The sequence below is a fragment of the Hibiscus syriacus genome, unplaced genomic scaffold, assembly GCF_006381635.1.
Source record: "Hibiscus syriacus cultivar Baekdansim isolate YM2019G1 unplaced genomic scaffold, ASM638163v2 tig00111069_pilon, whole genome shotgun sequence".
NCBI classification, from domain to species: Eukaryota; Viridiplantae; Streptophyta; class Magnoliopsida; order Malvales; family Malvaceae; genus Hibiscus; species Hibiscus syriacus.
In genome coordinates, this window is record NW_024062970.1 from 894213 (window position 1) to 921862 (window position 27650).

At 32.5% G+C, this 27650-nt stretch overlaps 2 protein-coding genes and 2 pseudogenes across 2 annotated transcripts; 3 read left to right on the top strand and 1 right to left on the bottom strand.

Moving 5' to 3' along the window:
- The first annotated feature begins 4927 nt into the window (after positions 1–4927).
- LOC120151839 lies at positions 4928–8299 on the top strand (annotated as a pseudogene).
- On the top strand, positions 6678–25381 carry LOC120151797 (annotated as a pseudogene).
- LOC120151840 lies at positions 10804–13782 on the top strand. The gene is made up of 5 exons (XM_039164173.1): positions 10804–11371; positions 11920–12069; positions 12150–12311; positions 12541–13043; positions 13129–13782. The coding sequence occupies exons 1-5, from the start codon at positions 10804–10806 to the stop codon at positions 13780–13782; spliced, it is 2037 nt and encodes a 678-aa protein (XP_039020104.1).
- On the bottom strand, positions 25184–26418 carry LOC120151798 (uncharacterized protein At4g22160-like). The gene is made up of 2 exons (XM_039164151.1): positions 25870–26418; positions 25184–25370 (listed from the first exon to the last, which is right to left on the bottom strand). Exons 1-2 carry the CDS (start codon positions 26313–26315, stop codon positions 25322–25324), a joined length of 495 nt encoding a protein of 164 aa, XP_039020082.1. The 5' UTR covers positions 26316–26418; the 3' UTR covers positions 25184–25321.
- Between the last annotated feature and the right edge of the window lie 1232 nt (positions 26419–27650).

Genomic DNA, 27650 nt, shown 5'->3' on the forward strand with positions numbered 1-27650 from the left:
AGAGGGCCAAGCAAATGTGAGTTTTCTGTTTTATTGATGGTTTGTTGATTTTAAGTATGGGTTTTGATCCTTAGATGATAATTAAGCTTAAGGAAAGCTTAATTTATCCTAAAATCAAAAGATGATGAAGTTATGAAAGATTAAATAGAATGTGTTTTTAAGTGAATTTCTGGAAAAGAGTTGATAAGTTGAATTTGAAACTAAATTTAAATTGTCATAGGTGTGAATAAGAATTTATAAGTGTTAAGTGTTAAATCAAAGTTTGGATAACATAGAAAATTGGGTATAATTCTTAACTTTAAGAATTTGGATGCAATATGGAAGATTTTAAAGTGTTGGAATGATAGGAATTGGTTAAAGTTGTTATAGATGAGTTTAGTAGCATAATAAGGATTTTATACATGAAAATTTGGGTGAAGTGTTGATGATTTTCGGGTGAAACCGGTTTATTATTAACAGGTGCATTGGTACAATATGAATGGGTACCGATGCACTAAGACAATTTTTTAAGGTGCATCGATACATTAAGGAGTGCATCGATGCTTGAAAATTTCGAAGCTATTTTGGGTACCTATGCACCCATAGTTAGGGGTGTATTCGGTTCGGTTCAGTTTTTTAGCAAAAATTGAATCGAACCGATATAAACGATTTTTTAAAATATAAACCGAAACCGAATGGTTAAAAACCGAAATATGTGAAATCGATTTTTTTGGTTCGTTAATTCGAGGTTTCATAAACCGAAAACAGTATTCCATATAATTGAAAAAAATCATTGTCTGCTTTGATTTTCAAAGAAAAAACTATAAATTCAAAAAAATACCTTACAGATGCTGAAAACACATATAATCCACATATATAATCTTAGTAAACACATATATAATCCATACAAAAATTGCTATGGATGATCCACATTCCACATATATAATCCATACAAAAACTATAATCCTCGTATTGTTCGCAGTTCGGTTCACACTACAAATTAAACAACCAAATCAAAGTGTAATTCAACTATCAAAGTTAAATAAAAAGTTACTTGAAACTATAATCATCCATGCAGATGCTAAAAACTTTTCAGCCTTCAAGTTTAGCTTTTCAGTCAGCTCTCCATCACCCATACCAGAATCTAAACCAACACATTAACGAATCAATAACAATCCATATTTTATGTTAAAAGCAACATTATTTCACATTTTGATTAACCTTTTCCTCCTAATTAACAAATTACATTTGAATTGAAATATATTTAAATTTAAAACTAATGTTTAATATTTTATCAAAACAATATTTCAATATCATAAACAGAAACAATATTTAAATATTATCATGTCATAAGCTGCAGTAACATTAAATCATAAAAATTTCAATCGGTTTGGTTTCAAATATTATCATGTCATAAGCTTTATAACATTAAATCATAGAAATTACCTTTGTAAGTGTCCATCTTCGATCAATCATCAATGGTCATCATTGTTTCATTTAGCCTTAAATCTTCGAAACCTATTAAAAGTCAAAAATATCAAGAAGTAATAATATTTACATAAATGAGTTAGAAAATATATTTACAAGTGTTTACATAATTATTACTTACCACTCTCAATGTTCTCAATTTCTTCAATTTGTTCCTCTTTTTGGATTGCTATAGGTGATGCTCTCAACCAATTTTGCGCACAAATGAGACACTCAACAATTTTTGGAGTTAAAGAACTCCGAAATGAGTCAAGAACACGACCTCCAGTGCTGAAAGTAGATTCTTAAGCCACTGTAGTTACAGGAATTGCCAAAATATCTCGAGCCATTATAGAAATTATGAGATAAGTCTGACTTTGTATCTTCCACCAATCAAGCAAATCAAATTTCTTAACATCAGGTTCTAATTTGTCCTCCAAATACTTTTCAAGTTCAGATTTTCCTTCACTAAACACACTTTCAGCCCTCTTCCTTTTGTACTTGGTCTTGGAATAAGCAAACAAATCAAGCATCATCAGTTTCAACCCTAGAGACATTAGATTGAGAAGCAACACTTGGTTCCTCTTGGGATTTACCACTTAACAAACTATAATGATCAAACAACTCACTTAAAGTTTGTTTTACAATTTCACTCAATTGCTCAGCTTTCTCAGCATCGTAAACTTCATCAATCACAATTCACAAAGATTGCATAATCCATCTTATGTCTAGGATCTAAAATCATAGAAATGAATAAGAGTGGATTAAGATTTTTCACATTCCCCCAATACTTGTGATATTTTTCCCTCATATTTGAAGCCATAAGTTTTATGCTTGAGTTTGGATCATTTCGCTTATCATTAATTCTTATTCCAATGATAAACACAACATGAAAATAATAATTGCTAGTAACATATGAAGAATCGGACAGCTTCAATGTAGCATCATAAAAGGCTCTTAAAAATGGCAATAAAGCACAAGCATGCTCTCAATCTAAGTCAATAGGTAGACTCTTCATTTTTGAACTTGAAAGCTCATCTCTATACTTAAAATCCTCCTCTCCAAACCTGTAAAAAGTTGTTTCGAATCTCACATCAACATCTAGCATTAAAAATGTTGAATTCCATCTAGTTTCAACATCCAAGCAAACTAAACCCTTGCTCTCAATTTTTTCTTGCTCAACACACAACTTAAACCTTTGCATCCTAGATGGTGATGACATAACATATCTAACAGCTGAACGAATTCTAAAAATCGAGTCATTCAAATCTTTCAAACCTTCTCTAACAATTAGATTTAATATGTGTGCACAACACCTTATGTGAATGTAATCACTCCCTAAAATATTATGTTTCCAATTGTTTAGCCTTTTTTATATACTTGATCACAACATCAATAGAGCTAGCATTATCAACTGTGATTGTGAGCACCTTATCTATTCCCCACTCAAGCAAGTGTTTTTCAATGCATTTCCCTATCACATTACCCGAATGACTTGGAATGGGTGTAAAATTTAAGATTCGTTTATGTAATTTCCATTCATCATCAACAAAATGGACAGTGAGACACAAGTAACTAAGGTTTTGCTTAGAAGTCCATATGTCAGTAGTGAGAGAAACCCTTTGATTGAAACTCTTAAAATACTTAAAAAGTTTATCTTTTTCTTCCAAGTAAATTTCTATGCAATCCTTTGTTATAGTGAACCTATACGGAACTTGGAATCTAGGCTGCATCATATTGCAAAAATCTCGAAATCCATCATACTCAACAACTCTAAAAGGTAATTCATCCATGATAATCATCCTAGCACAATATTTTCTACATTGTGTTTGGTAAAATTTCCAAATAAATGAACTCGAACTTTGCTGCCCATCCTCCTCTGATTTAAAACACAAATTCTGTTATTTTGCATCTACCTTGTTAAATAGGTACTTAAGACAACGTTTCATATGATTATTCATGACACTAGTTCCACTTTTAGTTGGGCATTTAAGGGTTTTTCCACAATAATTACAGCTACATTGTGGAATATCTCCAACTACACAAGGTAATTTTGTAAAATGTTCCCAAACTACAAAACTTGTGGTACCTAACCTGCCTCCTGGTTTTTTTAAAGGCTACTGATGATTCGATGGGATGCTTGAAGAAGCTTCAGCTGATTGATCAGTTTTGACAACATCATTTGAATTATTTGGAGTATCACAAGGAGTTTCATCTTCAGCGCGAAACATATGAGTACCACTAGATTATGAAGATTTCATTTTCTGAAGGAAAAAAATTTTACAATGACAAGAAAAGATTGAAGAAAGTGAAAGTTGAAGCAAAAGGAGGAAGTTGAATCAAAACATGAATTATGTTCATCGTACAGAAATCATCATCATGCTAAACTCAATCAAAGCAACACAAACCATTAATCTCACTACATATTAAGCATGAAGAAGCATAACTCAAATAACTTAAAATACACACCAATGCTCGGATTAACAAGATAAACAAAAGAGTATTACAAAAATGATTCTATGGTTATACTCTAGAAGTTGTAAAAATGAATATTTACATATACAAATGGTTGGCCTATGACTTTGAGGTGATATTATCATAAATCAATTAGAACTTTACCTATAAGTCATGTAATGACATTGAAAACAACTTAACGAGCTTAAAGTTTATTGAGATAATCAGTTAAAACAATTAAAGTTTTAAACACATGTTAAATAAGGTAGAATGTAAAAACACATATTTATCACATAATTTAATCAAATCTCGAATCATTTTCAGAGAATTTATCTTTTTATTTCCTAGTATCTAGTCTCTACCTTGATGTAATTCCATGTTCATTTGACTCCTTTTCAGTAATTGTTTTGTGATTTTTCTATTGCACGGAGTGCCATTTATATTGATTCCAGTTTGTGCATTTTCAATATGTGAAAATGTTTTGCCAGATAATCATTCATTATTCATGAAACAATTCCAAAACTATCTCCTAAGCTCTTGCTATGTCAGAAGTCTGTACGTATATAAAATTGCTCTATCAGTCTGTACGTACATAATACCACTAATGAACTATCAACTAGACAAGATTTCCCCCTATCTTTGGCCCTTATTACTAGGGGGTTAATTTACGAAAGCAACCACTGAGTGACTCAACCTAGTCCTAGTCTTATCTATAAGTCACCCAAGAACAACCCACAATACCATCCACCATCAAAACAGGATCAACAGAACACAGACCCACATGCAAATAATATATTTCATGAAACAAAATAGCAATCATCAATGCAACATTGAAACCCACAAAAAACCCCTAAATTCACACCCCAAAATTAACATACCAAAATATTTTTAATATTATTTACCTTATGAAATCACATTCAAGATGCTAAGATGAAGGGAAAGAGATGAAGCTCTGTCGAATCGTTGCAGTTGAAGACTTGAAGCTCTGTCGAATCATTATAGAAATGAAAATGGTGGATACTGGAGAATGGAGAGTGGAGAGTCAAGAACGGCTGAGTAAGGGTTGGAGAGTGGAGAAAAATAAAATATTGTTATTTAGATTTAGGGTTTTTTTATTTTCTTTAATTGGGCTTACCACTTATGGGTAAGGGTAACTGGGTAACCGAACCAATTTGTTTATTCGGGTTAATATGGAACAAATGGCCGAACCGTATAAGGTTAAACCGAACCAAACCGTTTTACTTGGTTCGTGTCGGTTTTTCAGTTTTCTCGGTTTCGTTATTCAGCCCTACTCATAGTGCATCGGTACACCCCTAAAGGAAAAAAAATGAAATTTTGGTTCATTAAACTAGCTTAAGTTATTAACATCAAGTTATAAGGTTTAGGCTTCTGATAATCGTCTCAGAAATTATGTTTATGTAGATATTGAGCCTAACCAAGTTCCGGAACAATCAAAGAATTAGGATCAAAGCAAGCAAGGCTAAGGTTAGTGTAATTTAATTTGTACTTATGTTATCGAATAAACATTGGCTTGCGATGAGCCAGTGATGTAGTTACTATAGTAAGAAGTGACTCCTAAAATGTTATTGTATGTGACATGATTTATGATTACATGTATATGTAATATGTTTGACATGTTATTTTGTTTGTTGTGTGATATATATATATACATATATGAACATAAGTAAACAAGACATGGCATATTTGTTTACATAAAAACATGAGAAATGATATAGGCTATATGATATGATCTATGTGATTACATGCAAAGTGATATGAACTCTGTGACATATGAATGTGAAATAAGCTATGTGATAAGGATATAGAGAATGAAATGAATATGTGGTAATGAGATATGAGAATATACGAGAAAGTCTTATGATATAAGATCAATGATTACACGTACATGTGATACGTGACAGAAAAGAAGAGATATGTGTTTATAAGAGAAATGATGTGAATATGTGAACTGTTATAAATGATAATGCCCATGTTATGTGATATGAGAGCTAGGGGTATAATTGGCATGCCAAGGGTCGAGGGTTACCTATGTTCTTCGGGACATATGGACTATTTACCTATGTTCTTCGGGACATATGAACTGTTTACCTATGTTCTTCGGGACATATGGATTGTTTCTTCGGGACATATGGACCATTTACCTAGGTTCTTCGGAATCTATGGACTGATCATTCGGGACATTTATACGAGTTGTGGTGACTGCATAATTGTGCACAACCTCAATGTACTCGCATACCTTAAGTTCTCAAAAGTATACATGGGCTAATACATGGTCTTTAAAGAGAGTAAATAAATCAATTGATATGATAATATGTGTGCTCTGCTGTGAAATAATATATGTGTTACATGGTATGTATAGAAATGTTCAGTATATGCTTATATGACAAACGTGTTTGCATTATCGTATGTTATTATGTTGTTATTATGTATACTGAATCATATGTGACATGATTGAATTCATAAATTGCATGTTTATATTCATGAAAAATGCATCAATATTATGTTTATGCCTCACTAAGTCTATGACTTAGCGTTTAAGTGATTTACACGTAGGTACTAAGAAGCAGGAGGATCAAAGCTAGGTTCAAAGTAACAACATAACTCTGTTCAAAGATCAGATCAGAAGTAAATTACACAGTATGTATTATTATGTGATAAATAGGTTGGCATGTAAACAAAGTCGGTAAATTAAGTAATTATGCTCTGATCGAGTTTTGTAATGTTTTAAACGTATTTATGTAAATATAATTGTATAGCGAAGAAAGGGTAAATTTTTACGAGTTTTATGTACGTTTTACGAAAGTACTGTAGCAGTGCATCATTACACTGTAGCAGTGCATCGATACACAAATTATATTCAATGTTTTTTTGCATCGCATCTGTACACTATAGCAGTGCATTGGCACACTGTAGCACTGTTCATGGTATTGTTCAGCACTGATCATGGTATTGTTCATACCGTATAGTACTGTTCATAAATACGTTTTTGCCTTAAATTTTTATAATGAAACATAATAATAATAGTATATTATTGTATTTTCTTAATATGAGTTCAAATGTTTTTTTATATTGTAAGAATATTGTTTCAAAAAGTCAATGTGACATCTCAGACTCGTATCCGAGTCGGGTACGGGTTGGGGTGTTACACATAAGCTTGAAGCATGTTCATGGTAGATTTCATCATTTGAGTGTTTTCAGCATGTTTTCGGTCCTTTATGACCCCTAATATCAAATAAAATACTTAAATATCAGTTGAGGACCTCAATAGGACATTTGGGGTCGGAAGATAAGTTTTTTCATGCCAAAATAGGGTACCCAGTAGCAACATTATTGATATTGTAAGAACAATATCGATATTATTCTTCAATCATACATAAATTGAATAGTTTTATAAGGATTGTTGATGAGTTCTTGAAATTGACACTTTTTACTTGCTAATTCTCTTACTTTGTGAAATTTCATTATGGCGGATCTTGATTTTCCTGCAGGTACACATCGTTCCTGGGTCTGTTTCCATTGCTGTCGAGTGGTCATTTGCCATTGGTTAAGATTGAGGAAATAACGCAGATCGCAGACGATCGATGCTGAAAATCTCACCGTCGAGAATTATGTTCTCATCTCGGGGCCATTGGCTTCGAGTTCTATAAGCACAAATGCTATATTTGAGCTTTGAAGTCCCAAGCGTGTGCAGGTACTAAATTTTTAATATGCTTTCATTTTGGTCCCTAAACTTTTAAACTTGTATAACAATCACTAGATCAATGGCCAAGATCAAAATAAATGATTTTCATTTTTTTCCTTTTTCTTCTTTGTTTATTTTTATTTATTATTTGTAACTATTAGTGGTTATAGAAGATGATTAGAAGAATACCGAAAAATGATAATAAAGGAAGGAATTACAATACTCGTGTGGGAGGATTATAATTGTAATAAAAGTGAATTAACAGTTAGAAGATTATAACATAATTTTAAAAAATTTGGTGACCAAAGTGGACAATTTCTAACGTTTTAAGGACCACCAGTGTAGTGTTCCCTTTACTGCCCAGGCATTAATAAAGGAAATGTTTCTTTATACGTAGATCAAGTTCCAAGAAGGCAAAATCGGAACTCCCCAGCTGACAGACTCCATAGATTTACCGGAAACCGTTGACTTTCTTGGACAAAACATCGATCTCGGTCCGATCAGAGGCATGTTCGCCGCCGTGCAAAACACAATTTCCAGTCAGCCGCTGTTGAAGATCCCGCTGTCGATCGCCAACACTGAATCATGGTTGCTCACGACGTACCTCGGCGAAGAACTGCGGATTTCGAGAGGAGATGGCGGGAGCGTTTTCGTGCTCATCAAGCAAGGCAGTGCTCTCCTGGCGGCGCCATGAACTGAAACTTTTTAAGTTCCTTTTGCTTCGTCTTCCTTGGATATGCATTTTAGTTTTCTCTGTTCTACTGGTTTATGGTATTATCTGGCCATGAATTCTCTTTGTTAGAACACTTGATTTGAAATTGTTGTTCCTAGAAGAGTTGGATATCGCTGGTAAAACAACTGCGGTAGAACAAGACATTAACAAATAAGGGTAAACTACCAATTTAGTACCTAAGCTATCAATTTTAATATGTTTTAGTACCTAACCTTCATTTTTTTAAACAATACGTAACGTTTAGTTTTTATTTAATTTTAGCTCCCACATTTAAAATTTTAACAGAATTTTTGCACGTGACAATTTTTCATGTGTAAATTTCATCATTCATCAGTCAACAATCTTCTCACTCCTATTTTGGTCATTAAAGTTTAAAATTTTTCAATTTAAATTCTCAACTTTCAAATTGCTCATGTTTTAATCACTCTAAGTTATTTTATTAATAATAATTTGTGATGTGATATTTTTTATTATTTTATTAATATATAATTAAAAAAATAAATTTGAAAGGTAGAGTGATTAGATTAGGAGTAATTTAAAAGTTAAGTAATTAAATAAAAAATAGTAAACTTCAATGACCAAAATAGGAATGAGAACACAGTTAAGGGATGAATGATGTAATTTACCCATAAAAAAGTTTCAAGTTGTAATAATTTCGTTAAGTTTTTAATGGAATTGTACTAAAATGAAACAAAAATTAAATGTTGGGTATAATTTTGAAAAAAATTAAAGTTTAAGTACTAAAATATGATAAAAACTGATAGTTTAAGTACTTAACATGTAATTTATCCTAAAAATAATAAGATAAGAAGTTAAAATTAAATATTAGCTATTTAATCTAAAAAGTTAGAGAGGTGATAAGCTTGAATTAGTAATGACTTAAAATACTATTAGACCAAACTTTTTGAGAGAGCAATAACACCTTCTACTCTCCGATCTTAAAAAACCCCCCAACACCTCCACACAAAATATTAAAATTAAAAAGTTTTATATATTTTTATGATAGTTGGATGAGGAAAAATCAAAGGTTGAGATTAACAGTAAGAAATGAGGAAATATTCACTAAAAAATGAGTTAATCTCATCCTTTGATTTCTTTCAATCCAGCGGTCATAAGAAAATGTCAAACTAAAAAGTTTTACTCTGCGTGTGAGTGAATTTAACCTATATATATATATATATATATATATTGGGAGGCATGGAGAGTGAAAGGTGTTCTTGCTCTCCCAAAATTTTGGTCTAATAGTATTTTAAGTCCTTATTAATTACGTTTTACATTATATATATATATATGATTAAAATTCAACAATTGAATTAGTTGCATAAAAAACTATTGAATTAGTAAATGATTGTCAAGGGGGTGTATGTGATTTTCTTCAAAATTTAGGTGGATAGTGACTAATTTTCAGATTATTAGGTAAGTGCATTTTATATCAAAATATCTTTTACCCGCACTATTATTTTATTAAGCAAGTCTCGAGTTCGAGTTTTGTATATGTAGAAAATCTCTGTTGAGAGACTCACCAACTAAAATTATTACGATCCGAATCGATCTGGATTAATCAAAGTAAAGCCTTGAGAACCGGAATAACAAAAAAAATTGAACCACTGAATTGAGAAACTGCATCTTTTTGACAAACGAATATCATGTCAGTAACTTGTGTAAAAGAAATATTAAAATAATAATAACAAAATTTAAAAAAATTAAATTTTTTAAAAAATGCTTTAAAAAGTTTTATAAAGATTTTTAATTAATTAAACATCTCATTATGATCAGGCTTAATTGATTCAATTATGTAGGTTGAACAGAAAAATTACATAATACAGTATTCAACTAAGTGTCTCCTGTTAATCACAATGTCCCTAAGCTTCGCTTGCAATTTTTTAACTTTATAATATGCTCAAGATTTCTTCAACTTTTTCTTTCCCCTCACATTTATCTTTAGGAATATTATACCAACAGTCCCTAAAAATTTAGGCGAATTTTTCTTTCTATCACTAAAGTCTAAAAAGTTATATCATTATATAAATACCATCGATTATAACAAAATAATCATCGATTATAACAAAATATTTTAATTAAGTTTATAATTTCATAATCAATTGACCACCCATGTACATCTAGTAGACACAACTAATCGAACTCAAAGCCTTCTAAGAAAAACGACATTCATTTTATCACTGATTCTTCAAACTTTATCAAGTAGTTAAACTAAGTACAAATGCCAATGATATTTCCAGCCATGATTTTTTAATGTAGTGTGTATCACGATGCATGTGCCTAAGCTTGGCTTGCATTAAAGTTAATATGCTCAAGAATTCTTCAAATTTTCTTTTTCTTGTTATCATCTTTATAAGTTAGTTAAGCAAAGTAAGATGCCATGCACGTATATTTTTTTCAGCAACATCGAGATATAAAATCCTCCCATGGAAGTCGTCATTCCTCAAGTTATCTCAAAGCTTTAACAATGGAGAAAGAAATAATCATCTCCAACTCCGAGTCGAACAATTTCCACGAAATGAAAGAGGCTTACGTCAAGCTTTTGGCAAACGACGTTCACGGCTTGAAGAAGATTTACCACGAAAACCTTGAAGCGTTGTTCAGTCGAGTCACCGTGTGCAGGGACACTATATTTCACGTCGCGGCTTACCGAGGGAGCGAGGAGATGCTCGAGATGCTGGTTAAATTGGTGCCGCCGGCGAGGAAACGCGAGCTGATCAGGATGAAGAACGTTTACGGAAACACCGTTCTGCACGAAGCGGCGACCACCGGTAAAATCAGAGCGGCTGACTTGTTGATCAGCGAGCTGTTGTTCTCCGTCGACGGAGAAAATGATGCGCGGGAAAGGGAGGAGATACTGGCGGATCGGAACAAGTTTGGGGAGACGCCGTTGTTCAGAGCGGCGGAGTATGGGAACAAGATGATGGTGATGTATTTGGCTAGGGAGATTGAACGAGTGGGGAATCTTCATAAGCATTACACCAGAGACGATGGAGTCTCCATTCTTCATATTGCAGTCATCGGCCAACACTTTGGTATGTCTAATTCCGGTTTTAGATTCTTGGTACATCGATCACTTCAACTATAATAACTATATGTATATTTTATTCAAATTCGGATTTGAGTTGAGTTATATCAGATTTTTTTTAAAGGATGTGGTCTCATCGGATTTAAATCTACAATAAAAACTCGACTTATATATTATAATTATCTTTTATATATTTAGAGATAATTGTAATAATACATTTTTGTACATTATTTTTTCAATTAGAACTTTATTTTATCTAATAACAATGAAAATTCTTATATATATTTAGGAGGGTCGGTGTGGGTTTTTACTTAAAAAATTGGGTCGAACGAAATCCTCTAAACTCGAATCAGATCGAATGTATGTTGAGGGGTTTAATTTTTGGATCGGGTTTAAGTGGGCTAAAAACCTGACCCTACCCATGCCATCTCTAGTAATAACCATAGTAGAATGATTAAATTCCAAGTTTCAGCATAGTAGAGGTACTGAAACTAGAATTAAAAATTTTAAAATATTGCAAAACTATCGATAACATTTCTATATTTTGCATTTCAGACACTGCAATTTGGTCTGTGGAAAAGTATCCACAGCTTGCAAAGTACAAAGACAACAATGGGAAGACGGGTCTTCATCTGCTGGCTGCCATGACCACTGCTTTCAGGAGTAGTTTTTCCTATGGAATATTCGAGCGATTCGTCTATCATAGTACGTCGTTTGATTCATATGTCGTCGACGAATCAGATAATATCGTACCGTTTAATTCATACGTCGTCTATTTCTTTAAGGCGTTCCGGACGAACCATGTTGCGGAGATGAGAGCGACAAGCTCCCAATAGTTCTGCAGAGCAGAGATTTGGAGCAGGGTGAGCCAAGCAAAGCTCGCCATCAATCGGGCCACTCCAAGGGGTTCAAGCTGTACTGCCGGTTCTGGAGGTGCCTTGCCACAGGTTAGAAATCATTTATTCGACGCTCTTGCAGAAATAATGTAGAACTTAGAGGCATCTCGATTCTTGACGCGATGTATAATAGCGTCAAGAATCAGATACCTCTGCTCCGAGAAGTTCGACATTGTTTCTACAAGAGCGTCTAAATCCTCCGCTATATACACCCCAAATCAACATTCTTATATGAACATCCAAAATATATGTCATTTTCCATATGTGGGTGTATTTACAGGATGGAAAATAATTGATCGGATGTGGAGTCAAAAGAAAATGCATTCATCAGCTGTTGTACTCGCGAATCTTTTGGTGCGAACCGATTCGTCTTGGTTCGAGTCTCATGAACCAGAAGAGGACGATACGATTTGCTTGGAGAGAAAGGAAGACAAAGAAGAAGAGGTGAAGAGAAGTGTGACCGCCGAACCTGATACGCCGTTGTTTATCGCGGCGAGCACCGGGATCGTTGAAATTGTGGAGGAGATACTCAAGGAGTACCCTCAAGCAATTGAGCACATCAATAAAATGGGGCAGAACATATTGCATGTCGTCACTTTACATCGTACATACAAAGTGTATGATGCGGTTATGTGTCGTGAAGAGAAAAATAGGTTGGTTCGAGGGATCGATAATCATGGCTGCACCATATTGCACCATGCTGCTGACACCAAATATTATCATCATGGTTCACCCAGACATACCCCTGCTATCAAATTGCAACAGGAATTCAAATGGTTTGAGGTAACTGATTTGAACGATAGTGGTAAAAAATCACCTCAACCCTGTTTATTCATCAACAAATGTCATCAATATTCTCATGTTGCAGGAAGTGAGGACTCATGTTCCGCCGCATTTCGATCTGCACCGAAACAAGGACAACAAGACAGCCGATAAGTTGTTCAAGGAAACGCACTTGGAGCAACTTAAAACGGCGCAAGAGTGGGTGAAGAACACCTCTCAGTCATGCTCTACGGTGGCCGTTCTAGTCACCGCCGTCGTGTTTGCAGCCGCGTACACAGCCCCGGGGGGCTTCCAGTCGGGCGACGGAAAGCCCGTCCTCCTGGAGAAACCACTCTACTCGTTCTTCACCGTCATGGACGTGGCCGGGCTCGCGAGCTCCTTGACCTCGGTGGTGATCTTCCTGTCGATCCTCACCTCCTCACTGGAGTTCGAAGATTTCCAAAACAAAGTCCCACGTAATCTCTCGCTGGGATTTACTTTCCTCTTCTTCTCCATCACGACAACCATGCTTACATTCACGGCCACGATTCTTCTGCTTGTTCATTTGAAAAAAACTTGGACTGCGATTTTAACATACGTGGCAGCGTTCCTTCCCAGCGGCATCTTCGCGTTGTTTCAGTTCCCTTTGTACTACGAGTACTCCATTGCAGCTGCGAAGACCATTTTTGATTTCCTCAGGAAGAATATGCCTGGCAATTGGGAGTTGACCAAGACTTCAATCTCGAAAGCTATGCATTAATTATTAGGGTAAGTAGATAAATGGTCCCTTAACCACAATGTTGTTTAGTTGATGTTTAGTTGAGTATTATTAAAAGTTACTAAATAATCATTTGACGGTAGGGTGTTGCTTTGTTAAGTGTTCCTAGACTATTAAAAGTTACAAAATGATCACTCAATTATTCATACGTTTTAAATTTGTTCTTTTTCTTTAAAAATTTGATGAAAGTTTGAGTAGGGCATTAACTTATGATTGAGATATGATAGTCGTTTAAGATCTTGAAATCATATTTTATCATATCATAGTCAATGTTAACGTCCAGCTCAGATTGTCGTCAACTTTTTAACATAAAAGGACGAGTTTGGAACATATAAATAGTACTCGAGTGATCATTTTGTAACTTTTAATAGTTGTGGAGCAATGCCCTATAGTCAAAATGTGATTTTGTAACTTTTAATAATTAAGAAACTCAACAAAGCAATATCTTATAGTCAAGAGATACATTTATGTACTTTACCTTAATTATTATTGGTGTTTTTTTGGAATTTTATTTTGTCTTGTTAAGCCTTCAATAATATTGGAATTTTATCTCATTATGTAATCATTAATTTTAAATAAAAAACTCAATGTTGGAGTGATTTTAATCTAGGATAAATTATACGTTTAATATTTAAACTATTAGTTTTTGTTCATTTTAGTATCTAAACTTTTAATTTTTCAAAATCATATCTAAAGTTTAGTTTTTCCCCAATTTTAGTATCTCACCGTTAAAAACTTAACGTATGGGTTCATCGACCATCACGTCTACAGTCGTTAACCATCACATCCATTGGATGAAGCCCAAACTTTTTAGCCCGTACCTTTTCGACTCATTGAATGTGATTCCGACCTCCATTTCATCGGAAAATGCCTCAATATCCCCAAATCGACGATTGACTCTTCGACTTCTTAATCCTTCATATCTCTGTTGTCAACCGTCCGATGGACCTGAAACTAAACTATGTTAGTCGACTTGTCATTTCTCATGGTCTATTGTTTGGATTGGTCGTTCGTCTATCGGAACTACGCCCTGTCTGCCCGTCTTTTAAGTTTTTAACGACAGGATAATATAATGAAACAAAAACTAAATGTTAAGTATAGTTTTGAAAAAAATGAAAGTTTAAGTATTAAAATAGAACAAAAGTGATAGTTTAGGTACTAAATGTGTAATTTTTCCTCTAATCTATAACTATTAAATATTTTAAATAATTATTGAAGAAACCGTTGATACATCTTAGACGACGATATGTAGTATTTCCCATAATTTTTTGGGGTAATTTATATTCTCTCCTATTTTGCTCATCGTACTTTCAATTTTTCTAATTTACTCACTGGACTTTTGAATTACTAATGTTTTGATCATTTCGAATTATTTTATTATTATTTTGTATGGCATGACATTTTTTATTTAATAAAAATAATTTAAAATAAAAAATAAAAAAAGGTGATCGATCATCATCGTCGATCACTTTAGATGGTGATAGTTCGATCCCAAATTTTATGGGTCGCTTCACCTCGACACTATGTGATAGGAAAGCGGTGGTGGATTAATGAACGTTGTTCTTGTTGAATAATCAAACCTAGAAAGCTCTAGACTCGATAACGAACAAAGGGGGGTGAATAGTAGAATGTGGCTCCCTTATGAAGGTGAACGGTAAAGATGATGATGGCGAGGATGGATTTGTGGAAAATAGATGGATAAGTATACTATCGAACCCTCCTAGTCGCAATGAAAAGGCAAACTCGATAATATGGCTCTAAGTGTCCTATCGAATCCTCCTAGTCACAATGAAAAGACAAACTCGATAATATGACTCTAACCAACCCTCCTAGTCGCGATGAAAAGACAAATTGGAGTGTGAAGATTAATCTCCCTCACAAGAACTTGAAAGAACTCCAGGAGAAAAGCTTCGAAGGCACAAGACAATTAGTACTTGCAAAAACGAACTATCGTTGTATTATTAATCAAAGAAATATGTTTTACAAAGTTGAATAAAGCCTCCTTTATATAGGGGGTGAGTTCTAAAGGTCCTAAATAACTAATGAATAAAATAATAACAAACTAAACATGTTTTAACTCTAATTACTAATAAAATAATAATAACTAAAATTAATGTTTTAACTCAACCTTAATTCCTAATAAAATAATAAATCTAATCCTAAAATAATTCATCATCATATAAAATTATATTACAAATAATCAATATAAATATTGAAAATTCTTAATATTTACAAAATCACGTATTAATCTCGTATAGGAATTTCTGCATGTGTCATCTTCACTAAAATGAACGTATATTGAGTTCCCGATATCGGATTGATGCAATTCAAGAACCATTGGAAAGCTAAGAGACAGAAGGTTGTATATCCAGACATGTTGACCAAATAAGATGAGGATCTCATTCAAAAAGTCGTTGCAATTCTGATGTTGTTCTGATCTTCTTTTCCAAGGCTTGGACGAGTGGATCATTTGGAAGAGTTGTTACTTCTTCCTTTGAATTGAGCCTTGCGATGCATGTATCATCCTCCCTTTCTTCAAATAGATTCAACCTCGAATATGAAACATTAAAGGGAGCAACATTAGAATCGTTTAATGATTCATTCACATTATGCTTACCGAATATATATGCTTTAAATCTTCGAGACTTTGTTCTTCTAATAGGTTCGAGTAGAAACATTAGTCCAAAGAAGCATGTATTATGGACTCTGGTGCACGTATCATTCCCCCACTCCTCAAAAGGATTCGTCCTCGAATCTGAAACATTAAAGGGAGCAATATTAGAATCTTTAATGATTCATTCACATAACCTAGAAAACGTTGGGTCAACTTGAGCAACGTTTTTGAGGGGGTTACAGGTGTCCAAAAATTTTGGAAAAATTCTTGAATGTCGTTTGATGTGTGTAGAAACCACCTGTAAAATTTCAGAACCAAATACCTTCAGTAGTATCTAGTAGACTCTGTTGAAAGGTGAGTCCTCAAACAATCTTTTTTTGTGATCGCTTTGTTCTAAGGTGTTATTATCTCCAAAAATTCTGATTTTTTTTGTGAATGGTCTTCAATATATGGAGTTTCAATCTGAAAATTTTCACCACAAAATTACTCCTAGAATTTTCAAGAAATTCGACAAGATTCTAGACTGAATCTGTCGATGAAACTTGAACGATTTATTTGAAGGCTCTAATGAACTCGGATTGGGTTGAATTTTGGGCTGGAGATTACTCTTAGGATGAATATAAGATATGGAGAAAATCAGCCCTAAATTCCTTCATTTTCAATTTTTGTGACTTGAAACGATGAATTCTAAATAAATAAGAGATATATTCGGATCGGATAATTAGATATCCGATCCGAAAATTCGAGCATCCTATTTTTGGATCGGATCCGATATTTGAATTTACACACCGTACTTGAAACAACTATCATCATTTATTATTATATTAAGAAAACTTTTTATAATTATAAATTTATCTTCTTAAAAAATAAAAACAATAGTAAAAAGGCAAATTTTAAATTTATCACTCATTTTCTCTCACTCTCATTTTAGTCAGTAAATTTGATTTTTTTATTTAATAATTAAACTTTTGAATTGTTCATGTTTCAGTCACTTCACTGTTAAATAACAAACGATGTAATGACACACCAAAATAACGCGGTTTTAATTTCATACAAAATGATATAATTTAGATTCTTATAAAAATTAATTTTTATTTTTATTTTTCCTCTTTCGTTATTTTCATTTCTTTTTATCATCTAATTTTTGTCTCTATGTTAAACCTGTTGACATTTTAACCACTACGTCATTCATTATTTGTATTATTGACGATCGTTGCCATTGACAGACGATAGATCTTACTCTCATGACGTTAATTCGATGTTCATTTAACCTGAAACAAAAAAAAAAGCCCACAAATATTACATTGAACTTAATTTGTAAAAGGAAGAAGCCGAGTATTTTGACTTTTTTTCTTTTGGATAAATTACACATTTAGTACTTAAACTATCACTTTTGATCCGTTTTAGTACTTAAACTTTGATTTTTTAAAACCATACCCAACGTTTAGTTTTTATTTCATTTTAGTACATTACATTTAAAACTTAACCACACTGCAATTTGTATGGGTAAATTACATCATTCATCACTCAATTATATTCTCACTTCTATTTTGGTACTAAAGTTTAAAAATTTTCAATTTAACTACTCAACTTTAAACTTCTTCTATTTTAATCACTCTAATTTGGTTAATTAATAACTTTTGTGACATAAAATTTTTATTATTATTTTATTAATAAATAATTAAAAATTAAATTTAAAAGTTAGGTGATTAAATTTTGAGTAATTTGAAGGCTAAGTAATTAAATTAAAAAATTTAAACTTTAGTGACCAAAATGTGAGTGAAAAGATAATTGAGTGATGAATAATGTAATTTACCCATAAAAAGGTACCACGTGTGAATCATTTGTTAAGTTTTTAAAGGCATGATACTAAAATGAAACAAAAACTAAACGTAAGGTATGATTTTGTGTGTTTTGCTTTTATTTTTCCTTACTCAAGCTGATGACTAGATAGATCCGTTTGGTAATGCTTTCTAAAAACACTTTTAGTTAAAAGTCTGTTTAACCGCAAAATTAATGTCAAATAGAAAAAAATTGCAGTGAAAATAATGATTTCAAACCAACTACAAAAGCTAGGATTTCTAGTTTTTTTTTTTTCGATTTTGCATTTGGAAGCAAATTATAATTTTACCCTTTCTATTGTATGGGCTCCACTCAATTATGTATTTATATTATATTTTAATAATTTAATACTAACATCCTTAAAAATAATTTATTGTTTTTAATAATTTATTTTAATTATTTGAAAATCAATAAAATTCATGATTTATATATTAAAATATTAAGAGTGAATTATATAAAATATATTTTTTTATTATAATTATATTTTTTATTTGTATTTTTTATATCTTTATTATAGTTTAAATTGATATATAATTCATGTATAATAATAATTTTTTTGAATTTATTATAATTTAAATTGATATGATTCTTATATAAGTGTAAATACAATTTAAATGATATATTTTTAATTTACAATATAATATCTATAATATACATTTTATCTTTTTAATCTCACTTTTTAACAGTAATCCTAAATAGTAAAATTTTAAAATGTATTTCTATATATCATTTTTAAAATTTTATTTATACAACACTTTTAAAAATCACTTTTCAAAAACTATATTAAATTGGTCGAAAGAAGGGGTTCAAGCCAAATCTCCCAATAAAGGTTAGGGTGAGCATTCGATCGAGTTGAGATAAAAAAAATTCCAGTTGACGAGTTGTATTTTACAACTCGAACTTAACTTGAAATTTTTTCAAGTCGAGTTTAAGAAATTCGAGTAGAGTTATTCGAGTTTCTATACCAATTTTATTAGAATTATTTATATTTTATGACAATCATTTGTTCCATTATTTTACTTTCTCTAATATATATATATATCTTATATTCTTGTAACATTATATTATTTAATATCAAATACAATCTAAAATTATGAAATATATTCATAATATTATATTTAAAGAAATTATTTTGAGTGTAAAATATTGATGAAAGTATAAAGGAGTTAAGGAATTGATGGGAAGAAAGAATTTGTAAACAATTATAGTCAAAAATACCAAATTGAGTAAAATGCAAATTAAGGGACTAAATAAAAAAGAAAGTACAATTTTAGTAAAAAAGTAAGAATAAAGTTACATAGGAATTTTATTGTGGTATATGAGCATGTGGTTCAAATTTAGTAAAAGAAAGACTTAAAATAAAGGATGAATTGAAGAAATAAGGAAAATATAAAAGATCAAGGGACTAGATTGGAAAATAAAAAATTTGTTATCAAAAAGAGGAATTGAAAGTACATATGCATTCTATGATGGTTTATGAGCATGTGGTTCAAATTTGATAAAAGATTGACCTAAAATAAAGGATGAATTGAAGAAATAAATAAAATAGGAAAAAATAAGGACTAAATTAAAAAAATTGTTATAAAAAAGATGAGTTGAAAGTAAATATGTATTCCAAGATGGTTTATGAGCATGTAGTTCAAATTTGGTAAAAAAAAGACTTAAAATGAAAGAAAAATTGAAGGAATATTGAAATTAAAGACTAAATCGTAAAACTGTCAAAATACTTATTCAAATTTTTTGAGTAACTCGAAAATTTAAATTTTCAACTCAACTCAAACTCGAAAACCGAATTTATAATTTGAGTTGACTTAAATAACTCGAAATTTTTTTTTTCCGAATCAAATTTTATTCACCTTAATAAAGACAATAACTCTAAGAATAATGGGTTCATTCTAAACAACGCCAACAAGAATCATAAGGATAATGGGTTAATGTGATCGATAGTTATTCGGTAAGATAACCTTTTTTGAAATGATGCGGTAAGATAACTTAGTTTAAGTCTAAAAAATAATTGAAATGGGACGTAATAGAAAATGGATAAAATCCATAGTATTTTAGGTTGGACTTAATAAAAAATATTATTTTTCTCTTTAACATTTTCGATTAAACCTAAAATATTAAGAAAAAGATAACATTTTAAATTCAATAAAAAATATTAAAAAAAATATAACATTTTAAATTACGTTCAACTTAAAATGTTATTTTTATCACATTTTCAACTGTACATATTTTCGTCTTTTTTTAGTCTTAAATTATATTATCTTTCCTTTACTTTCCTTGATGTGATAGATGGAATGAAAGAGTATGGAAAATGAAATTTTTTTGAAGTACCAAAATATGAATTTATGTATTGTACAGGGGCCAAAACTATAATTAATCTTTTTGCCTTTTTTATTTTGGGGTAAACTACACGTTTACTCACTAAATTTTACTCTCTCTTATTTCACTCACCATATTTTTATTTTTTCAATTTTCTTATTGAAATTTAGACATTGAACTTTTTTGTTACTCGACTGTTAAATTTCTAAAGGTGTTATGACATTACTATATTAATTGAAAAAACTTAAAAGTATAGTGAGTAAAATAGGATAGACTGTAAAGTTGAGTAAGTAAACATATAATTTATCTTTTTAATTATATGTCCTATGTGACATGTTTTATTATTAAAATAAGCAACATGAGCACCCTGTTATGGAGTAAACAATCTAGAGACAAAAGAAGTTAAATGTCTAAAGTTCAATGAGTAAATCGAAAAAATTAAAAGTACGATGAATGAAATAGAGACAAAAAAAGTTAAATGTTTAAAGTTCAATGAGTAAATCGAAAAAATTAAAAGTACGATGAATGAAATAGGAGAGTAAAATTTAGTGAGTAAGCGTGTAATTTACCCTTTAGTTTTGCGGGAGAATTTTCTGAACTCCTTGCCTTTCAGCTCAACTTACACAATTCACTGATTTTTTCAGGGTTTAGGGTTTTAAATAATCAGCTGAGTGAAGAATCTAGAGATTCCAAGAGAGTTCGTTTATTTTTTCTCCAATGGCAATTTTGAAGCGACTTCTCAGAGCTACTGCTCCTTCATGGCGAAAGATCGCCTCTCCTAAAACCCTGACCCCTTCACCTGCTCCCTCACGTCATCTCCTTCCTCCTTTCTACCACCGTAAGTTTCTTCTATTTGTTTTTGGAATTTATGGCCTGAAATTAATGTTTGGAATTTAGTTGTATGGAAACTTCTTCGTAAAAATTTCATTGCTTACATGATCATCATTTTTTCTCTAATGGGTCATTGTTCTTAATTTGGTTATTTTAAGAAACGTTTGTCTTTGTATATAAATTGGATGCTTCTTTGTTGATTCATGGGCTGTTGAACTGACGGTTGATTGTTAGTGAAGATGGTTTTATATCATCGTGGGTTACACTTTCCATTTTGATCTTTTGGAAATGAGTTCTTATTTCCGAGTATATGCAGGTTTCCCTAGAAGCTCAAATTTTACTGTCGGATCAGATGTCCAGCAGCTAAGGTTGGTGGCTGCTGTTTCAGGGTCATACTCTATAGTCTATACTTCCAGCTGTCTTAGCTGGTTTGCTTGGAGCAGGAATGATAGAGACAGCATATGCTGATGCTGATGAGGTTTGTGCTATTTATGCTTCTTGGTGTCCGATGCAAATGTTTTCCGAAATTTCTATTTTAGTTTCCTCTTTTACCTGTTATATGTGTTACGATTTCTGAAATAAGCTCCCTAAACTATGTTTTGTCTTGCTCAATACTGATAACAGTGTTTCCTCAAACGTGTACCATTACCATAAGCTTACGCTTATCGGAGCTTGTATTATTTGAATTGATTTGAAGTGAAACTGGTTTTTGTAGGCCTCCTCCAAACCTCCTCTTCCATCAGAACCTCCTGTAAGTCAAGTCAACCTTGAGGAAACTGCCAAGAAAGAGAGGCAGCGAATTGAACAGAGGCTTAAAGATAAAGGAATTAGATATGGTTCTTATCCTCGGTTTACTGTTGCTGTCAAGGGCCAAAAGGTTGTTTCATTGTGTTTCAGTTTATTTTTTTTTTTCCTCTTTGATACCGTAGCCCTCATTCATGGGTTAGAAGTGGAGGTTCACCTTGATGATCCTAATGATCTATCTGTTCTTCCTGATGATTTACAATGTTATTTTTGGGTTAAATTAAGTAGTTCATTTTCTGAAAGCATGTTTTTTGCTAATTGTCATCTGTAAACTCGATATGTATATATAACTGGATTCATGATATTTCTGCTCTGCTCAAGTATTTTAATAAGAGTACGCTTGCTATAGGTTACGATCAAGTTCCAGATTCCTCCTGGTTGTGAAGTTGCCCAGTTGATTGCAAACCTTGCTTCACATCTTGGACTGAAGGTTGAAGAGCATGGTGGTGGTTCAGATGTGCTATTGCGTGCATGGGACAGGTTGTCAATGATAAAATTCTTTTCAAACCTCATCTAAAGCTGCATTTATGTTGACATTAAAATCATGTGAAGTTCCAACCTTTTTATTGTTTCAGTTCAGTTGCCTGGCAGGCAGCTGACTCTTAATCCACTGGAGAAACAGAAGGAAACTGGAGTAAACGAGGGGCATTCAGTATATAGGAGTGGAGACGAAAGGGACTTATGCATCCTCATTTTCCGTTCACTAATAAGCTCTGACAAAGCGGTTGGTCTTAATTTCTTACAACTTCTGACAATGTTTTAGTATTGAGTGAGATTGTGTTATTTTCTTTATGTTTCACAGAGTAACTGTTTAATCATCAAAATATCATAGGAAATTGAGTTTATAAAACAAGGAAGTTTGAATCAGAAGGAGCTTGATGCTTTGGTCTCTGTCTTAGATCTAGCTGGTGGCAGGTTTGCACAAAGTAGCACCCTGGTAAACAAACCGAAGGACGGTTCTGCACAGATGCCTGCACAAAAATCAATCTCTAGCCTAGAGGCCATGGGGGTAAGAATTTATGGACTTGATGAGCCACATCAGAATAAACCACACGGTGAGATATCATGGGACAATATTGGATATGATCAACAAAAACAGTATGTAAAAGACTCAATATCCTTTGTTCTTCCATTTTCAATCAAACATAGATTATGCAGAGACGGTGTTCTGTAAAATTTATATTCACACGGACAACTCATTTTGTCAGAGAAATAGAAGATACAATTTTGCTGGCTCTAAATAGCCCTCAAGTATATGATGATATTGCACGTGGAACTCGCCAAAACTTTGAGTCTAATAGACCCAGAGCTGTGCTCTTTGAAGGACCTCCAGGTTTTCTTTTCAACCCAGAAAGAAACATTAACTCATTTACGTGGAAAGCAATTTCGAACCGATTCATCTATGTCAAAATTTTACATATTTCAGGTACAGGGAAGACATCTTGTGCTCGTGTTATTGCTAATCAGGCGGTGAGCAATAAGTTTCTTATCTAGAACATTAATGTTTATAACATGCATTTTTAGTTACATATTAAAATAGATTTGTTGCTTAGTATAGTTCACTTTGTTCTTTGTAGAATACGTCGTATAAATATGATGGTTTCTACCAGAGATTGTTTTATTCAAATCTGTAATAATCTGAAGCATGCTTATGCTTTTCAGGGTGTCCCGTTGCTGTATGTACCACTAGAGATTATCGTGTCAAAGCACTATGGTGAAAGTGAACGCTTACTGGGACAAGTATTCTCTCTTGCCAATCAGCTTCTTGATGGTGCTATCATATTTTTAGATGAGGTAAATGAAGCCAGTAATGATTAATCATTTATATGGGGCACTGATTTCCTTGTTTTTACCATCATCAGATTGCATTTCATTTGTATTAGATTGTTGACAAGACATCCTCTATTTCAGGTTGATTCTTTTGCCACTGCTCGTGGTGGTGAAATTCATGAAGCTACACGTCGAATTTTGTCGGTGCTATTGCGACAGGTTAAAGTGGATTTTCATGTGGTTTTGGTTTCAAATGAAAATGCGCCTCTCAGCTAGCCTGTTAAAAACCTTTACTTTTTTGTTTTAGGTTTTATGAATTTCTTTGCTCTTAATTTCAGCATGCAATGTCCTTTTCCTGAAAATATTGCAATATCTGATAGAGTTCTGTTAAGTGCCATTAATGAAAATGTATTATTGTTTTTACAGATTGATGGATTTGAACAGGACAAGAAAGTGGTTGTCATTGCTGCCACAAACAGAAAGCAAGATCTTGATCCTGCATTGATTAGGTAACAAAGATGCAGTCTCAGTCCCGTTCGATGAGGCTAATTATATCATAAAAAGCCAATGAAATGTTTCTGCATTGCACATTTGTTTTTGCAGTCGTTTTGATTCAATGATTGTCTTCGGTCTACCTGATGAGCACAATTGGCAGGCAATAGCAGCTCAGTACGCAAAACACCTTACAGAAGCAGAGTTAGCTTAACTCGCTCGAGTCACCGAAGAGTAAGTCCATTACATTTTGTGATCTTAATTTCTTTAAAGTAAATTATGTATATTTTGTTTTATATGCAACGTTTAAATCATAATCAACTGAGGATTGCCCATCGACATATCCAGAATGTCTGGGAGGGCCATCCGGGATGCATGCCAACAAGCAGAGCGGTCATGGGCATCAAAGGTATTAATTATCAAACCTCTAGTATCAAATATTTTTCGAATAAAATATACCATGCAGTATTTACATTCATTCATGGCATTTGGCAGCTAATTCGAGGACAAGCAAAGAATGACAAAGAACAACCACCCCTCCCACCCTTGGAGGAATATATAAAAAGTGCCATGAACCGAAGAAAGGCTCTACTCAGCGTGGCGGAGCTGAGAAACCAAGACCATAGCTGTCTTTCGCAGAAACCTCAGTTAGATTTGTTATCTTCACGATCAACAGCGGCAATGTAGGTGATTATGTAGATAGACAAATATGGTAATTATCTGCCATACATAGATTTTTCATTTAAAATAATTATTAGTACATTACATAGATATAGATTTTGGCTTTATTGTCACCACCAACTTTGATAGATAAGCCAAAGATTATTCCATTAGTTTTAGTGAAATTCAGAAGAGTAAGTTGCACTGCAACAAGCTCAGCAGCAAAGCTCTTTGTCTGCATTAACCAACAAAAATAACCGGGATCAATGTTCACTGTTTGAAAGAAAATAAGGTCTGATTACGATTTTAGTCCTACTATGTTGAAAATTTAGGATTTAATCCCTTAATTTGGAATAATTTGAGCCTCTACTTTTAATTCTATTATTGTGCCGAAATTTATAATATCTTTAGTAATTGTTGAAGTGATGATATGATTTTCTTAAGGCAAATTACTTGATATATATAACTTTGTCTGTTTAAATCCTTAACCCTAATATCACAAATTCTAAATCTTACTGTTTAAGCCTAATCATTAAATTAGAACCCTAAAATTTAAAACGATAAACCATAAATCTTAAATAAACATCTAACATTTAAATAGATAAAATTATTTAGTTCAAATTTTGTTAGAAGAAAAATCAAATAAAAGATTAAATATTGAGTTTCAGCGCAATAAAGGACTAATTAAAAAATTAGACCAATGAAAATATGAAGAAAAACGACTTCGTTTTCACCTGACGGAGGAGTCCCTTGAAGCGTCATCTGCTTCGCGCTTCCTTTTCCTGTTTTCTCCATCTCCAGCGACAAACGAAGCGATCTGGGACTGAGTTCGGAACATCATCCGAGCCAATTCTGCCTCCAATTCCGCCCTCCGTTTCTCCGCCTCACACCTCGAGGCTTCCATCGCCTTGACCATCTCCATCCCGGCAAGCTCCATCCTAAGAATGGAATCAGAGAACACCCGAAGACCCGCTGACAGATCAGTCAACGGCTTGGAATCACATTCCGAGTCGCAGTCATCGGAATCAAAGTTGGATGGTGGGTCGTTGGAATCTTCTTCGTCGTGGTTAGGAGTGTCGGAGGGGTATGCGTTAGAGAAAAACCCAGCATCGCAGGTGTATTTTAGACAATTCTCGTCGTTGGTGACCGTGGGTTGGCCCGGAGCACTCGGATCTGCCATTAACGCTACCCTCCGTGGACGATATCACAATGGGATTGAAGAGGATAAGATTCACTCGCTGCTTTTGGGGTAAGTGGTCGGTAAATGAGACAAAAGTTGATGCTATATCATCTCCTCTCCTCAGGGTTGGTCAAATTCTGTATATAATAACTGTATGGTTTTTTTTATTAGGTTTAATACTAAAGTAAGTGTTCAAACTATATCTTAAAACTCAAATAGGTGTTTAAATTAAGTTTTTTTTCATCAATGTGTCTAAAATTACAAACGTTGTCCATTTAGGTGTCTGATTCGGTAACGGTGTTAATTTTTCCGTTAAATGACACGTGTCACAATTTGATAATTTTAAAATTATTATTTAAAATTAAAAAATTAAAATAATATATTTTTAAAAAACCAGAAAACACAAATTTTTGAAATAAACTTAAAACTTTGAAAACTTTCATTTCAACCCATAAACCCACGTCGGTAACCGCCTTTTGCAGTCGACATCCATCTGACCTCCCCTCCTCTCGTTGACCAAAAGTCCCATGAAATTGTGACTGGTCGACAATCGATCGACGACGAATCAATATTTTAAACCGCTCGAATCCTAGGATTAAAATCATCATATTATGACATATGTCACTTAATGGCAAAAATTAACGTCGTTGACTGTCTGAACACCTAAATGGGTAACGGTTGCAACGTTAGGCTCCTGGATAAGACAAAAATTAGTTTAGACTCCTATTTGAGTTTTAGAATATAGTTTGAGCACTTATTTTGGTATTAAGCCTTTTTATTATATGGTAATTATAATTTATAAATAGCAATATATGTTCTAAAATATTTTAATTATTTAATAATAAATAATTAAATATTTTATAGAGTTAGCATTTAAATTTGAGACCTCTTAGAATAGCAACAATCTTTTTGACTATTGAGGTGATTTAATTTGTATAATAATTAAATGAATTAAACTTAAGTAATCTAATCTAACTATATTATTATTATATTAAGAGTAAATTACATTAATAATAATTATTAATTTATATTTTTGATCATTACCATTAAGGATAATTTTCATTTTGAGATAGGTTTATTTAAAAAATCATTTTGATTATTAGAATGTTAAATTATTAACAAAAAATAATAAATAATTAGTTGTCTTAGAGGATGAGGTATTATATATTTTAAGTAAGACTAAAGGTTGTTTTCGTGGGATGAGATATTAGATCATCGAGCAAAGTTAAACATTTGATATTACGAAATAATAGCCTCTATTTCCTCTCAACTTAATTTTCTTTCAATATTTTTATGTCATCTTCTTCTTTTTCATTGATTTTTGTCTAGTCGACG

Coding starts and splice junctions, on each gene's coding strand:
- LOC120151840 (XM_039164173.1), top strand. CDS start 10,804: ATGGAGAAAGAAATAATCATCTCCAACTCCGAGTCGAACAATTTCCAC. Junction 12,312..12,540: donor CTGGAGGTGCCTTGCCACAG/GTTAGAAATCAT, acceptor GTGTATTTACAG/GATGGAAAATAATTGATCGG. Junction 13,044..13,128: donor AGGAATTCAAATGGTTTGAG/GTAACTGATTTG, acceptor CTCATGTTGCAG/GAAGTGAGGACTCATGTTCC.
- LOC120151798 (XM_039164151.1), bottom strand. CDS start 26,315: ATGGCAGATCCGAGTGCTCCGGGCCAACCCACGGTCACCAACGACGAG. Junction 25,371..25,869: donor TCAAGGGACTCCTCCGTCAG/GTGAAAACGAAG, acceptor TGGTTAATGCAG/ACAAAGAGCTTTGCTGCTGA.